Consider the following 15,730-nt stretch of genomic DNA (forward strand, 5'->3'; position numbering starts at 1 on the left):
TGTTTGAGAGAGGGATATGTGTGTGTACCTGTGTGAGGGTGGTGTGTGTGTTTGAGAGAGGGATATGTGTGTGTACATGTGTGAGGGAGGTGTGTCTGTATGAGAGAGATGCCTGTGTGTGTGAAGAAGGTGTGTACATGAGGGTGGTGTGTGTGTGTGAAGGAGGTGTGTGTATTTGAGAGAGGGATGTGTGTGTACATGCGTGAAGGATGTGTGTGTGTGAGGGAGGTGTGTATGTGAGAGTGGTGTGTGTGTAAGGGAGGTGTGTACATGAGGGTGATGCGTGTGCGGGTTTGAGACAGGTGTGTAATGTGTACATTACACAGATGTGTCCTTGTGCCCAGGTACTTGTTAGGGGACACAAGAGCTGACTGACAAAGGTCATGCTCTGCACAGGGATGAGGTGTCCTCTGATCCTGGCTTTCTGGGGTGCAGGTCTCCCCAGACTGCATGTGATTTTCCACTGTGAACTCCAGAGCATGCAGAGTCTCAGCCGGGCTTCTGGGTCCGCACGATGCATGTGGCTAAGAAGACAAGGGCCACATATGGCAGGGTTATGGCCAAGGTGGGGGGTGGTGTTCACTGCCAGGAGTCTGCAGCGAGGGGGGGGGCCCACAGAGCCACATGGTGGCCTCAGTTTGAGGAGCGTTTGGCAGGCTGGCCCCGTGGCCCTGTAGTGGCTCCTGAGGGTGGAGCAGCCTGGTAGTGTGGGGGTATGATCCAATGCCCACCCTGCCTGGGCTAGAGAGTGGCACACATGGTGGCCCTGTTTGCTGTCATTATGGGTCATTAAGCCTGGGCACAGGAAGAGGCTGCTGAGAGAGAGGGGCCCGTCACCTCCTAATTGCCGGGATGGCAGGTACACAATTACCCCAGTGACGCTGAGAGGAGGGGCCCGGGGCAGGGAGCCAACCCCCCCCCCAGCAAGTGAGGAGACAGTGAGGGCTGCCCAGACTCCCATGGGTCCCAGTGCTGCTGGGGGCCTCTTCTCTGGTCTTCTTGCCTTTGCCTCTGGCTCCTTCTCCAGCCCCTCTCCTTCCTGAGGGTCTCTGGACTGGACCTGGGGGTTTCTCAGGTATGATCATGGCCTCCAGAGAAGCCCTGCCCAGGTCTGCCTATCCCTCTAAGGTCTCTGTCCCCCCACCCAAGATGGGGTCCTGAGTACCTTGGGGGCAGACACCACTAGGGGTTTGAAAGATCAGTGTCTTGGAAGTTGGAAACTGGGCCAGAGACTTTGCTGTGCAACCCAAAGGAGCCTTGCCCTGGAGCCTCAATCCCTCCCTGCACCCCTACAGAATGGGTCCTCAACTATGTGAAGGTGCTGCCACAGGTCACCCTGGGAGGATCCCGAGCGCTGGGCTCTGCCGAGGCCGGGGGTCACCTGCATGTCCCTCTCAGGCCTGTGCTGGGACATGCTGGTGCCCCAGCAGAGCATCACCCGTGGGGGTCTCTGGAGAGGGCAGTGGCAGCTGGGAGCACCTGGTGCAGGGCACAGTTGGAGCCTGCAAAGTCCAAGCTGGGGGGACCCTTGGGCTGGGAGGTAGGATGCTGGCCAGGGGTGGACTTCATGGCTCAGCATGTCAGCCCTCCCTGAGGGGCTGGTATGGGGAGGCCCCGTGCTCAGTGGGCACTTCGATGGGGCAGAGGTAGCACTTGCCTCAGTGGGGTTCCAGGGCTGCCTGGCCTCAACCCCAGGCCTGGGCCCTGCAGGGAGTCTGGCCCCAGGGAAGAGTCTAGAAAGCTTAGCTCCTCGTGCAGCTTCCATGCGAGTGCGGCTGGCCCAGGCAGGAAAGTGAATTAAAAAACAATATTTGTATCAGTGGAAGACATTTGCTAAAAGGTTAAATCCACATCCGGCGGTGTGGGCTGCCATCCTCAGCTTGGTATTTGTCAGACATGTCACCCCTCCTGGCCTGCGCACCTGTGCAAACCGGCAGGCTAGGGTGGGGCTGGCGGGGGCAAGGCTGCCGGCCTGGACGACTTCACCCAGGAGTCCCTCTGCAGAGGGGGTGGGGGACCGGGCCTGTCCAGAGCCTTGGGGTCGGCTGCATCTGGTGCAGAAGAGGCTCCTGGGCCTCCGTGTGAGGACACTGAGGTTGAGCCGGGCCTGCTCCCTAGGGCCCTGGGGCAAGTCCTCTCCAGGCCACTTCAGACACACATCCCAGGCTGCCCTGGGCCAGGCTCCAGGCCCTGCTCCTGAGGGCCCCAGCATCTAGGAGGTGAGGCAGTGCCTGCACAGGGCACTGGGGGCTGCCATGGCCAAGCTAGGAGTCTCTGCCCCTGGGAGGTGACAGAGGAGGAGCAGACAACAGGAGAACAGTGGAGGAGTGTTGACATCAGGAGCAGGGGCTGCGGAGCTGGTGGTCTGGGAGCTGTTTTGTGGGCTGTGCAGGAGCTGGCCCTGATCCAGGGCTCTGGAGCCATGGGGTGATGGGCCATAGGGGATGGGCTGGGTCTTTCCTGTGCCCTGACTGAGCACTTAGCCTGCTTCTCAAGGGCACTGACAGCCACTGAGGGCTGCAGAAAGAGGGAGTGACATGTGGCACCATTTTTAGAGCAGGTCCCTGGGGCCTTTTTGGAGGTAATTGGGGAGCAGCCAGGGTGAACCCTCAGGGACCTGGGGGAGAGGCCAGGGCTTCTGGCTATGTTAGGTCTCTCTAGAAGGCCCAGTTCTAGGGGCTGTCCTCAGACCCAGCTCCTCTCTAGGAGGACCGTGGGTAGCAGGTGTTTGGTGACAGTGAGTCCCTTCCCTCTCTGTGCCACCATTTTCAGGGTCGTTTCTGGTCTGACGTTGTCTCTGCTGTCCCTATACCCCCAGAGGGATGGGGGGCTTCCCCTCTGCAAGTCTCCTTCCCCAGAAAGGCACAGAAGCCTCTTTTGCCACCTGCACACTTTTGCCCAAAGCCATCACTGGCAAAAAGGGAATGGCGCCAGGGAGAGGGGTTAGAGCCAGACAGCGTGGGGCTCACACTTGCCCCTGAGGGGTCCCCGTCCCCTCACTACTTTCCCTGGGGGCAGACCACAGAGGGAACCCTTGTCCTGGGAGAAGTCATGCTCAGGATGGGGCCGCTGGGAGAAGAAGGTTCCAGTGGGCTTGGGCTGAGCATGGGGTGACTGCAGGCTGCAGGATCTGGCCTGAACAGTCCTGGAGGGGGTCCCGGGGGCTCCACAGAGAGCCAGCTCCCTCAAAAGGCCACCACCAGGGCCCGACTGGGGAAGACAAGGTTCAGCTGGGCCCTCTGAGGGGAGAGAGAGGTGTCGGATGATCCCCAGACAGGGCTGTGACTGTGCAACTGGGGCAGGGCAGCCACCAGTGGGACTCCAAGAGACTGCCCTTTCCTGGGTCCTCCCAGGTCCTCGCTGGAGGGGTGGGCCCTTCTGGAACACCCAGGTCTCACTGGTCATGCACCAGGGCCATGGGTACAGGGCCTGGGAGCTGCATGCAGATAGCTCCTGTCTGCTGTGTCTTGATGGGAACACAGTGTGGGACCCTGAGGGGGGATCTGGTGAAGTGAAGAATCTTCTGGAGATGCAAAGGAACTGGCTCCAGACACAGAGGCCTGAGGCTGCATTTCCCCTCCCGGCCTCTCTGGGCCCATCTGCCAGGAAGGCCCAGCGTGAGGTGCCCAGGACAGCCTCTCCCTGAGTGCCCGTCTGGTTGGGCTGAGGGGACCCTGCTGCCCCCAGCCCCTGCAGCATGTGAGCTGAGGATGATTCAGCGGCAGGGCTGGGCTGACCCTGCTCGGTGCCTGTGACAGTGGCTGCAATTAGATTTAATGGGACAGAGCCCTTTCTCCTGCATCTCCGCTCCTCGCCCGCCCCCGCCTCCCTCAGGCGCAGCGCAGGGAGGACGTGAGGAGGTGCAGGTGGGGGACCCGGGGGCTTTGACGTCAGCCCAGACTATAAGAGGCCGCCCAGCTGAGGGCTGTGGAGAGGAGCCCGGACCTCCACACAGCATCATGCCCACCCCCAACGCCGCCACACCCCAGGCCAAGGGCTTCCGAAGGGCCGTCTCTGAGCTGGACGCCAAGCAGGCCGAGGCCATCATGGTAAGAGGGCACGTGGTGCGCTGCAGCAGGAGTCAGCAGAAACCCAGGGCTGGCCCAAGAGTCCTCCACACCCCATGGCTGGTAGGCTCCTGGGCTGTAGGCAACCCCTGTACCTGGGTGGTGGTCCCTCCCACCTGCATGCATCCTGCCCACCTGCATGTGGTGGATAGTGCCTACCTATCGCCATAGAGCCCTCCTTGTGCCAGCCTTTCTTGGGGCAGGCCCTGTGGCTTCTGTTTCCTTGTGAATCTAAGGGGTAGGAATCCAATTGGGAAACAGCTCCCAGTATCCTGGGAGGGAGCCCTGGTGAGCAAATGTCCCCCATGAGGGCCCCTCCTCCTGCCCACCTGCTTTCTCTCTGCCCCCAGCTGTCCCGCTTGGGGAGGGGCCCCCAGGCCCTGGCAGACCCCCCTGGGTGTGGGGTCCCAGGCACACAGGGGTGTAGGTGCAGGTCCTACCGTGCCAAATGGTGTCTGGGCTCTGAGGTGATTTCCGCTCCCTCCTTTCACTGTTCCTTCCTTCACTGCTTCATCCTGAGTCTGGGCTCCCTGGAGGGGCACTCAGGAGCCCAGAGTTCATAGGATCTGTGTGGGGCAGGCTGTGCCGGGCCAGGTCCTCGGGGGCGTCTCAGCCCACAAGAAATGTCCTCAGCTCATCCTCTCAGGCTGGAGTAATCAGCTCCCTGGCGCATCTCAAATGGGCTTTGTTCCACAGCCCTCTAGTGAATATGTGGGGTGAGTTACAGAGGCGTCATTGCCAGGCCCCTTGTCGGGGTACAACAGAGCGCCCACAGCACCACCAGGTTGTCCCCCAGGTAGCCATCCCCAGGGAGGACCAGACTCAGCCTCGCTGCTCCTCCCTGGCCTGGGTCTGCAGCCTGGGCTGAGTCCACACCGCCCACCTGCAAGGGTGATGAGGGGTCAGGGGGACTTCTGCTGCTCCCCTTGTGTGGGCATGGTGAAGCTTGTTCATTCTTACCAAAGGACCCAGAACATTCTCTGAAGTTCTACTCCACTGAGGAGCCCCCAACACCTGCCAAGTACTGCCTCAGCACTGGGAGGGGTTTGGGGGGTTGGAAGTGGCAGATGTGCTGACTCAAGGGGCTCACAGTCTTGGGAAAGACACAGAGCTACTCAGCTATTCACTCCTGGGAGCAGCCTGTGCCCAGAGCGCTGATGAGGTAGTTGGGAGGAGAGGGCTGCAGGGAGGGCGGTGAGGAGGGGGCAGGGCTCAGGACGTGAGTTTAAAGGGGGAAGGGCTTGGAGGTGGATGAGGGTGCTGAGCAGGGAGCCACCTGCATCCAGACCTAGGTGTGAGGAAAGTCCCGTGCAAATGGGCCAGGCCTGGCCGTGGAAGGAGTTTGTCCAGTGGGCTCAGGTCGGACAGCTGCTGCCATTTGCTCCACCCCTGCTCCCGTGCAGCACACATCTGTCCATCACAGAGGCTGGCGCAAGACGTACAGGCCTTGAGTAGCCCTTTCCCTGCCGTAATCTAGTTAGGGCCAGGCCCGGGAGCAGGTGATACAGTGGCTTTATGCTACAGAGGGTGGGAGGGCACCCTGTCGCTCCTGTCCTCCCCCATGGCTGTGGCTTCCAGCATTTTCTATCAGGGTGTGGGGTGGAGGCAGACAGTGACTGTACCTGGCTTCTGCTCCAGCAGGCGCACAGTAGGAGCTCAGTGATGTGGTCTGGGCCAAGCCAGATCCCTCCTTTCCTGCCTGCTGTGTGAAGCCCACATGGGGGCCCTGAGGGGTCTGTGAGGCCTCAGTGGGTACGCCTCTGTCCCCACAGTCCCCGCGGTTCATCGGGCGGCGGCAGAGTCTCATCGAGGATGCCCGCAAGGAGCGGGAGGCAGCCGTGGCTGCGGCAGCAGCGGCCTCCTCAGAGCCCGGGGACCCCCTGGAGGCCGTGGTGTTCGAGGAGAAGGCGGGGAAGGCGGTGCTGAACCTGCTCTTCTCCCTGGGAGGCACCAAGCCCTCCACGCTGTCCCAAGCTGTGAAGGTGTTTGAGGTGAGGGCACGTGGGCAGCTGTGCACACGTGTGTGCATCTGTGGGTGCATCTGTGGGGTCAGGGCTGTCTCAGAGGTGGGTCCCTGTCCCCTCCACCTCAAAAGTGGTCTCCCCAGGCTACTGCGAGCTGGGAAGGGGAGGTCTGAGGAGCCTTGTGGCCCTGGAGCAGCCCTGTGAGCCCAAGCCTAGGGGCTGAGGCCACCAAGCCTGCCATGCAGCCCAGCTCCCCATCACCACCTGCACAAAGGGGAGTAGTGTGGGGCTTCCGACAGGGCAGTCTGGGAAGTGGAGGCAGGGCTGCACATTGCTCCAACCTACCTGCCCACCAGCAGCTAATGTGACAGTGTTCGTATTAGCTGCTCCAACCACACTCCCAGAAAAGACTCCCAAATGACATCAGAGCCGGACTCCCCATGAGCTCCCTGGGCTGGCTTCATGGCCCGAGGGCCGTTGTGACCCATGGCCCTTGTTGCTAGGTGACGGGGGTGGCAATGCAGTGGACCCTGTCTGCCAGACCCCTGGGTGCTTAGGGTTCTCTCTTTGGGGACCTAAGCCCTGTTTCCATGACAAGGTGGGATTAGGGGCCTACCCACCAGACCTGGGAGTGGCCGTTAAACCCAGATGAGATGGCCAGGGGTGCCAGGGCCTTCTGACCAGCAAGAGTTAGGCTGCCTGGGTGCAGCATCAGACATGCAGACAGATGGCATTGGGAAATGACCATTCTGAGCTAGACGTAGCTCACTGGCCAGAGGCTGCTGCTAGCCAGGTGGCAGTTGTCTGTCCTGAGTCTGGAAGAGGCTACTGTGGACAGCAGGGCAGGGCGGAGCCCTCGAGCCGGGAAGTGCCCCCTCCTTCCCACTTCCCACACCCCAGCTCTGCCTCTTTTTCCTTCTCTCCTTCCTACTTTTCCTTCCCCCTAAGACCTTTGAAGCCAAAATCCACCACCTGGAGACACGGCCGGCACGGACCCCCGGTGGCCCCCGCCTGGAGTACCTGGTGCGCTGTGAGCTGCCCCGAGGTGACCTGGCCAACCTGCTCAGGGCCGTGCACCGAGTGTCAGGAGACGTGCGCAGCCCCAAGGATGACAAAGGTGAGGCCAGTTTCCTGTCCTGAGTGCAACCAAATGACCTTGAGACCTTGGGATGCAGAGGTTCCCAAGGGAGCTCTAACATGCGCCACCTCCAGGACCCACATCCGTCACAGTCCCAGGCTCTGCCTCACTGGAAGTCCCCAGGGGCTGCTTCCAGGTGGCACTGTCCCAGCCCCTCACTCACTTAGAACCTCTTCCCTCTCTTCTCTATGAAGTCCCCTGGTTCCCAAGAAAAGCGTCGGAGCTGGACAAGTGTCACCACCTGGTCACCAAGTTTGATCCTGACCTGGACTTGGACCACCCTGTGAGCCTCCACTCCCCAGTCATGTCCCTCCACCTTTAGCCTGGCCCCAGGGGGGTGGCTGATCTGCTGCAGGACTCCCATGGCCTGGCACCCCTGTGTGTCACAGCCTCACCTGGGCTGGCAGGCAGGGGAGGGACAGGGCAGGCCTGACCAGGCACATGTTCTCTCTGCCCCCAGGGCTTCTCAGACCAGGTGTATCGCCAGCGCAGGAAGCAGATCGCTGACATAGCCTTCCAGTACCGGCAGTAAGGGCCCTCCCCCCCGGGGACTAGGCTGTGTCCTGCAGCCTCCACCCGACCTGGGGATAGAAGAGAGGGCAAGGGGAGGGCCATCTTTGTCACTAGCCTCATCACCTCTGCCGTCACCATGGCTGCTGACTAGAGGTTGAGGTTCCTGCCAGGCAACACTGCCCCAGGGCTCTGCCTGTGTTGACCCAGCCATCCCCTTTACCGTGTTCTCAGGTGGGCACAGGCACTGTCCCTAAATCACAGCTGAGGAAACTGAGGCATAGAGAGGTGAAGCAACAGCTGGCTCAGGGCATTGCCAGGCCCTGCGAACAGTCAGCCAAGGGCAGCCTCCTGTCTCATCTCCCAAGGCCTCACCGCACAGGGGTGGTGTGGGTCTCAGCCAAATGAGGCTTTTTCCCTCCCCTGTCCCTCCTGCCCCTCCTACTCCCAGAGAGGACTTACTGACCACTGGTGTCCCCTCCACAGTGGCAACCCAATTCCCCGTGTGGAGTACACTGCAGAGGAGATTGCCACGTGGTGAGACCTTGCTAACAGCCAGGGGAGGGATCAGAGTGGGCCACAGAGACAGCTCCCAGAACCCTGATGTGCGAGGGCTGCCGCCAGGGACACTGGTGCTGCAGGACAAATTAAGCCCAGAAGGATGGACTTTCCCATCCCAGAATATTGTGCTGGGAGCTGGAGGCTGCTCAACCCTTGGTTCACCCTCAAGGAACCGAGGGGAGGCCCCCACAGCCTCCTGCCTCATGGGATCCCTCAGACCACCTGCAAAGTCCCTCTCAGTGACCAGAGTCTTTGGGGGTGCAGTGTAGGAGTGTAGGGTTAAGAACCCCCAGGAGGGCTGCCGGGGTGGGGGGCCTGCACTGGGGTACAAGGCAGGCCCTGAGCCCTTTGCCTGCAGGAGGGAGATCTACACCAGGCTGAAGGGCCTCTACGCCACACATGCCTGCCGTGAGTACCTCGAGGCCTTCCAGCTGCTGGAGCGCTTCAGCGGCTACCGGGAGGACAGCATCCCCCAGCTCGAGGACGTCTCCCGCTTCCTGAAGGGTGCAGTGGCGGAAGGGTCCTGGGGAGGGGGCTGAACATGGTCCCCCACAAGCCCTTGTGGGGCTTGGATGCTACCCTGACCAATGTGGCCCCTTGCAGAGCGGACGGGCTTCCAGCTGCGGCCAGTGGCCGGCCTTCTGTCTGCCCGTGACTTTCTGGCCAGCCTGGCCTTCCGTGTGTTCCAGTGTACCCAGTACATCCGCCACGCATCCTCACCCATGCACTCCCCCGAGCCGTGAGTGCACGCTGCGTCCTCCCATGAGGCAACAGGGTGCCCCTTTAGAAAGGATGCTTCAGAGCATGGAGGGGCCTGGCCCTGTGGGCCCCAAGTCAATCGGGGTGAGGAGGGTACCAGGCAGACTGCCGCCCCAGCCCAGCCCTTTCTCCCTGCTGTAGGGACTGCTGCCATGAGCTGCTGGGGCATGTGCCCATGCTGGCTGACCGTACCTTTGCCCAGTTCTCCCAGGTGCGCCAAGGCCTGAGGCTGAGAGCCAGGGTTCCCTGAGGGGCTGGGCAAGGGCTGGGGCTTCTGTGCTGGTGGTGCTGCCTGCTCCAGGGCCTCCCTGTGGGGGTTAGCTGCCCCCATGATGTATGATGCCCTCATGGGTGTAGGAGGCCTCAAGGTGAGGGCACCCTACAGTAGATGGGGCCAGTGGACCCTCCTGGGGGCTCCAGTGCTTTGACTCTGACCAGTCCCCAAAGAGCCCAGAGCCCTGGGGGGTGGGGGTGGGGGTGACCTGCAGCCTGTGCTGCCACCTGCTGGCTCCTTGAGAGCAGCAGGTCATGGGCCATTGGTGGCCAAGGGGGGGGGGTGGTCTCAACATCCGGGACAGTGGTCCCAGAGGCTCCCAAGGGGCTGTGGACACCTCATGCATGATGCCAGGACTGTCTCCCCAGGCCTTTCAGCCTCCCTCCCTCCACAGGACATTGGCCTCGCATCATTGGGGGCCTCAGATGAGGAAATCGAGAAGCTGTCCACGGTGGGTGGCTTCCCCTGTAAGCCCTCGGGGTGGGGGATGGGGAGGTGAGGGTTTTCTTCCAGATCCAGGCCACACCCTTCTGTCTGTTCTGGGAGTGTGGCTGGCCACGTTTCCTTGGGGCTGCTGGGTGGCCGCTACGTCCGCCAACTCTGCTGGCTGTCCCAACAGCTGTACTGGTTCACAGTGGAGTTTGGGCTGTGCAAGCAGAATGGGCAGGTGAAGGCCTACGGTGCTGGGTTGCTGTCCTCCTACGGGGAGCTCCTGGTGAGACCTTCCCTGCTGCCACCACTCACAGAGGGGAATGTCATTGGGCCTCTGAGTTTCAGGCCCTCTTGGGAGAAAGCTGGTCCCTGTCCAGTCCCCAGCCCACATTGTCCCCAGGCTTCTGGGAGCACCAGTGAGATGGGGGATACCCAGCCCACCCTGGGGTTCAGTGACCCCTGTGGCCTCCTGCCAGCACTGCCTGTCTGAGGAACCCGAGATCCGGGCCTTTGACCCCGAGGCTGCAGCCGTGCAGCCCTACCAAGACCAGGCCTACCAGTCAGTCTACTTCGTGTCCGAGAGTTTCAGTGATGCCAAGGACAAGCTCAGGTAGGCCGGTTCTCGGGGTCACACCCCTATTATGCCGTGTCACAGATGAGGGGACTCAGCCCTCATAGCAGGTGCACCCTCCCTGAGAAGGAGCCCGAAGACCTCTGGGGCTGGGGGCTGCTCGGTGGCCAGGCCCAGGCCTTCTGGCCCCAGGGGCCTTTCCTGGACCCTGCCCTCTGAGTAACTGGCACCTCATGGGAAGGTGGCAGGGCTGTGGCAGGTGTGCAGGGGCACTGGGACTTCCCAGGGTGGGGGGCTGGGGGTACAGTGGTCAGGGTGTCCTGGAGAGGGGAGCAGAGCCTAAAGGCTCTTACCATTTCCCCTCCAGCCTGCTGGTGTACACTGGGGAATCTGAGGCCAGGGCTGTGTCAGGCTTGGGGCAGGGCTGGATCTCACCTGCAAACTCAGAGACATGAGGTCAAGGAAGGGGGGGGTCTGGTCGAGGTTTAGGGAGGGAGGGGGCGCCAGCAGAGGCTCTCTTGTCAAAGGCCTATCTCCCACCCCCTCCCCACACCACCCCTGGAGGAGACTTCAGAGAGCTGCCTCATCTAGGTGTTTGGACAGAATTAGCTTTCAGAGCCCAGAATTAGTTTCAGGACTCTAGAAAGAGTCCTGGAGCTCTGAACCCACCCAGTGGGATCTAGTCTGCATCTCCCACTGTCCTAAGGCCACAGACTCTGCCCCAGGTCCCCCCACTGGGTGACTGAGTTCCCCCTTCCCCAGGAGCTATGCCTCGAGGATTCAGCGCCCTTTCTCTGTAAAGTTCGACCCCTACACACTGGCTGTGGATGTACTGGACAGCCCCCAGGCCATCCTACACTCCCTGAAGGGCATCCAGGATGAGCTGCACACCCTCACCCATGCACTCAGTGCCATCAGCTAGGTGCAGGGGTGCAACCTGACAGCCCCAGTGGGCCCATCCATGGGCCTCCTAGATCCTTTCCCAACCTTGTCCAGCTCCCACGAGTCCCAGAGCTCAGGCCCGCATGTGGGCTGGGTCTTGTGCACCCCTGGAGCCTGTCTGATGACCAGGGCCCTCCCATGCCTCCCTGATGCCTGGACTCCCCTGGTTCCTGCCTGCTGCTTCTCTGTGCTGCCAGCTGGTGTGTGTACCTGACGTCCTTGTCCTGTTGCTACTGCCCACTAGGACCCCAGGGCTGTGGGGTGGCCCTGTGCTTCCTGACACCCCCTATGCTGTCTGCCCCCCATTCACCCTCTCAATAAAGAAGGAATAGTCTGTGCACACCTGCCTGACCCCATGTCTGTGACTCTGTGACTCAGACAGGCCCATAGAGCCCTGTGCCCAGCCTGGCCTGGGGCCGCCCTTGCCTCCCTCCTCCCTGCTGCTTGATCAGGCAGGAGGCCCTGAGGCTCCCATGTGGCAGCACTGCAGTGGGGGGTGGGGGGACAGGTGGCAGGAGGAGGCAGGGAGCAGGGCTGCAGCCATGCTAATGGGGGTGGGAGGTTGTCACCAGGCCTAGGCCCAGTCTCTGAGAGCAGGCAGGGGAATGAGGGGTGGGAAATGGCTGCTCTGATTCCCCCCACATACCCAGAGCAGGACCTGGACCTCTATGTGCTACCTGAAATATGTAGTGACGGGTAGCACCCAGGAGAGCTCTCCAGGCTGGTCTCTTCCCCCCCCCCCCCCAAGACAGGTGGGGGCTGGAAGAAGGCTCCAGATGGACCCTTTGGCATCCTCTAGGCCTGGCTGGCCAGCTGCCCTCATCCACCTGTGCCCTGGGAGAGAGAGGCCCCAGGGCTTCCTGTGAGGGCCTCCCCCTCATCCTTGTAGGGTGAGGGCAGGTGCCATCTGGTCTGCAGGGCCCTACCACACCCAGTCAGGAGCCTCAGTTTGGCCGCCTGGCAAACTCCTACTCATCCCTCAAGGCCCCCGGTCACAGCACTCCTCCCAGTCCACCCTGGCTCTCTGTCCTTCCATCAGCTGCTCCTCACATGCCTGGCCTATGTCCTGGCCCTCAGTGTCCACATCCTTTAAGCCCAGCAGGCCACACTGGGGACATTTCTTCAGGACTGTGAGTCCCATGGAGGCCCTGGGGAAGGCTGCTGGCCTCCCTTTTCCCCTAGCCATGCCAGCCTTGGCTTTGCCCGCCACCTGGGCCAATTCCATCCAGCCTCCCTCCCCATATACCCCTCTTAAGGAGGTACCATACTGTCCCAAGCTGTAGAGAGGCCGTAGGTTTTCAGAGGTGGCCACTGTGTGGATGATGGCATGGGACACCACCCTCCACAAGAGCTAGTACCCTTATAGAGCATTACATGGGGTAGACAGAGGCTGAGGCTGAGAATGTGGGTGAAGACAGCCCCAAGTGGCCCTGGCTGAGTGCTGGGCAAAGGGATCCATTGGCAGGCTGGGAGGAGGGGCAAGGGCCTAACCTGGGGCAGCAGGGACAGAAGGGCAGGGACCAGGAAGCCTCGACCCATCCTATCCCCTGGGCCTCAGGAGACCTCAAGGAACCACTGAAAGGACCTCACACAGGCAGTAAGAAGTGGTTGGAGGTACGGGCAGGGGAGGCTCAGTGTCCATGCACTCCCAGTGGTCAGGCTGGGCCTCTAAGTGGCTGTCCAGACGGACTGTGGGGGCCGGGAGTGAGCCTATATGACACACAAGGTGTGGGATGGAGTTGGAGGGACTGGCCAGAAGATGAGAGATGGACTCAACCCCTGGAAAGGGTTGGGGACCAGGAGGATGCCTGGGCAGTGTGTGGCATGTGTGGGAAGCCAGGTGGCCATTCAGAGGGAACCTGCCACTCTGTCATTGAAGATACATGTTGGTGTACCTGTTGGAGCCACTGCGGTATGTACTGATTTCTGTCACTCCAGGGCCCTAGCTGGGACTGCTGTCCTGGGATGGGGGGAGGGGGGCAATGCAGTGAGTAGGGAGAGCACACATCCCCACACCATCCATGGGGGCACCGTGGGCAGGGGTCCAGGACATTGGCACAAAGACATCCCTACCCCCTGCAGCTCCAAACTCTGCCCGACTAATGTGGAAAACAGCTCAGGCAGGCTGAGTTGGGCATCGCTTTCCTGGAGATGCAGCCCCCAGCTGCGACAGGGACAGGCCTGGCCATCAGGCCCCTCGTTAAGACACTAATGACCGGCTGGCCCCCAGCGAGAGGTGCTGACAACCAAGGAGATGTTCCTGCAGGCCTGGCACCAGGGAAATGACCCAGAAACTGCAGTCTCAGCCTCTGGCCATCTGCTAACCACCCAGGCCCTAATGGGTTAGGCAACAGGGCTCAGGGGTAGGAGAGGTGGGCTCGGGGCTATAAAGCCAGCAGCTCCAGGCAGTGCCCAACCCTGCAGGACCAGCTGTATTCCCAGGTGGCCAATAAGCAGGTCTGTGCTGGTGGCCTCTGTGTCAGCTTGGGCCCAAAGCTGCCTGGCCAGGGGACTCTGGGGAGGCGGGATCCCAGGCCCAAGCTCTGCAAGGGGTGGATGGACATGGGGGGACATGGGCTTCTCTTTTGGAGTGCTCAGGGGACAAGCAGGGGCTCCTGGGACAGGGCATCTGGTGGCACTGGCCTCAGCCCCACCCTCCCCCAGGTCCCTGTATCCCCACCATGGCCGTGTGGATGCGCCTTCTGCCCCTGCTGGCCCTGCTGGCCCTCTGGGGGCCTGAGCCTGCCCCGGCCTTTGTCAACCAGCACCTGTGTGGCTCCCACCTGGTGGAGGCGCTCTACCTGGTATGTGGGGAGCGGGGATTCTTCTACACGCCCAAGGCCCGCCGGGACACGGAGGACCCCCAGGGTGAGCCCCCCACCCCGCACACTCTCCCAACCCCTCAGCCCCGTCAAGGGCAGAGCAGAGGTGGCAGGAAGCTGCCACTTGTAGGGAGCCAGGGTGGCTGCTTTAAAAACAAAAGGGAGTTCTCTAGCTCCCAGCTTGAAAGTAACCAGCTCCCTGTGGCCCAGCTGGGGCATCTTAGCTTGAGGACAGTGTGGGCTTTGGGAGGCTGAGGCCCTGACAGCAGCTTCGAGGGTGCCATCACCCCCTGCCCCCCAGCACCTAACCTCCTCAAACAAATGTCCTCAGACCGTTTCTCGGCCCTTGCAGGATGACAGCAGCATCCTGGGGGCGGGTGGTCTCAGGGCAGCCTGGAGCCAGGGGCCTCCGTCCCACCCTCCTGCATGCCTGTGGGTAAACACTCATCACTTTCTGATGAAGGCCTAGCCAGCGGGAGGGTCCAGGGCCCCAGCCCATGGGCTCCAGCAAATAGCAAGGAGTCAGGAGGTGGATTGGCTATGGGGAAAGTACCAATGGGCTCGTGTCACACTCCACTTTGGCCCTGCCATGGGTGGGGAAAGGCAGCAGGATGTGCTGGCTTGGGGGCCACCTGTCCCTGCCCAGCAGAGGCCCTGGGCTGTGGGCAGGTGTGTGCTCTCTCCCTGACGGCATCACCTTGTATCTCTCTTGGCCTCATGCTGTGCCGGGGCCTCCTCTGGCTCTGCCCACCCAGCAGTGGGGCAGGTGGGGCTGGGCGGGAGCCCCATCACAGGCGACCTGCAGTCCCTGGCCCTGGATGTGCCACCACAGAAGCGCGGCATTGTGGAGCAGTGTTGCACCAGCATCTGCTCCTTGTACCAGCTGGAGAACTACTGCAACTAGGCCTGCCCAGCCCCGCCGCCCTCTCCACCCTGACCCTACCATACACCCTGGCCCCACTACCCCGCCTGGTCCTGCCACCCCACCCTGCCCCGTCTCTACATTCTCTGCTTCCCCATTTCCCAAGTGATACAATAAACCCCTTGAATAAGCCTTGCTGTGTTGTCTGTGTGTCATGGGGCCGTCCACTGAGCCCGCAGTGCAGCACTCCCTGGGCAGCCCCTCTGAGCTTTCTCCATGCTCACTGGGTGCCCACAGGCCTAGCACTGGCCAGGTCCGGGTATGTGGCTGTGCCCTCCCTGTGGTGCAGAGTGCCTGTCCCTGCCTGCTGCCTGTCCCTGGGGCTCTGGGAGGGCTTGTGGGGTAGCTGAGGGGCTGTGGGGTCTCTGGGAGATGACTTCTCCTTGTTCAAAAGCCTTGGGCTCTCAGAGGCCCCAGAGAATTTTTGAGGAAAGAAAATGAAAACATTCCAGCAACTTCTCCCCCACCTAGCCCTCCCAGGCCCTAGTTTTAGAGCTATTTCTACTTTTTTTTTTTTAAGAGCTATTTCTAATTGGAATCCCTGTGCAAGGAGGAGGCTGGGCAGGCAGAGGGGTCCTACAGGGGTAGGGTTCAGAGGGTACTGAGAGGTTGCTAAGGGTAGATCTCCCTCATTGCCACCTACTGTCCCCAGCCCAGACCCAACCTGACATGTGAGGGACCCTAGGGCCTGAGAGGAAGCAGAAGAGGCTGGATGGATGACCTCCATGTACTGAAGACAGATGGCAGAATGGCTGCAGGTGGGGCCTT

General features: G+C 61.5%; 2 protein-coding genes across 6 annotated transcripts; both read left to right on the forward strand.

Annotated features, from left to right (window-relative positions):
* Nucleotides 1-3,946: 3,946 nt before the first annotated feature.
* TH (tyrosine hydroxylase) lies at nucleotides 3,947-11,510 on the forward strand. Of its 4 annotated transcripts, none has more exons than XM_012810499.1 (13): nucleotides 3,947-4,061; nucleotides 5,840-6,058; nucleotides 6,980-7,148; nucleotides 7,364-7,452; nucleotides 7,630-7,697; nucleotides 8,166-8,216; nucleotides 8,599-8,744; nucleotides 8,844-8,979; nucleotides 9,141-9,210; nucleotides 9,668-9,724; nucleotides 9,893-9,988; nucleotides 10,182-10,315; nucleotides 11,039-11,510. In XM_012810499.1, exons 1-13 carry the CDS (start codon nucleotides 3,960-3,962, stop codon nucleotides 11,196-11,198), a joined length of 1,497 nt encoding a protein of 498 aa, XP_012665953.1. In that variant the 5' UTR covers nucleotides 3,947-3,959; the 3' UTR covers nucleotides 11,199-11,510. The 4 variants fall into 4 exon arrangements, with proteins under 4 accessions (XP_012665953.1, XP_012665954.1, XP_012665955.1 ...); XM_003798371.2 differs by having other exon boundaries at nucleotides 3,960-4,049; XM_012810500.1 differs by lacking the exons at nucleotides 8,599-8,744; nucleotides 8,844-8,979.
* A 2,389-nt stretch (nucleotides 11,511-13,899) lies between these two features.
* INS (insulin) lies at nucleotides 13,900-14,944 on the forward strand. Of its 2 annotated transcripts, none has more exons than XM_003798372.1 (2): nucleotides 13,900-14,086; nucleotides 14,799-14,944. In XM_003798372.1, the coding sequence occupies exons 1-2, from the start codon at nucleotides 13,900-13,902 to the stop codon at nucleotides 14,942-14,944; spliced, it is 333 nt and encodes a 110-aa protein (XP_003798420.1). The 2 variants fall into 2 exon arrangements, with proteins under 2 accessions (XP_003798420.1, XP_012665959.1); XM_012810505.1 differs by having other exon boundaries at nucleotides 14,835-14,944.
* Nucleotides 14,945-15,730: the final 786 nt, after the last annotated feature.

The sequence above is a fragment of the Otolemur garnettii genome, unplaced genomic scaffold (genome assembly GCF_000181295.1).
Source record: "Otolemur garnettii isolate 467f Iridium unplaced genomic scaffold, OtoGar3 scaffold00134, whole genome shotgun sequence".
Classification (NCBI taxonomy): Eukaryota; Metazoa; Chordata; class Mammalia; order Primates; family Galagidae; genus Otolemur; species Otolemur garnettii.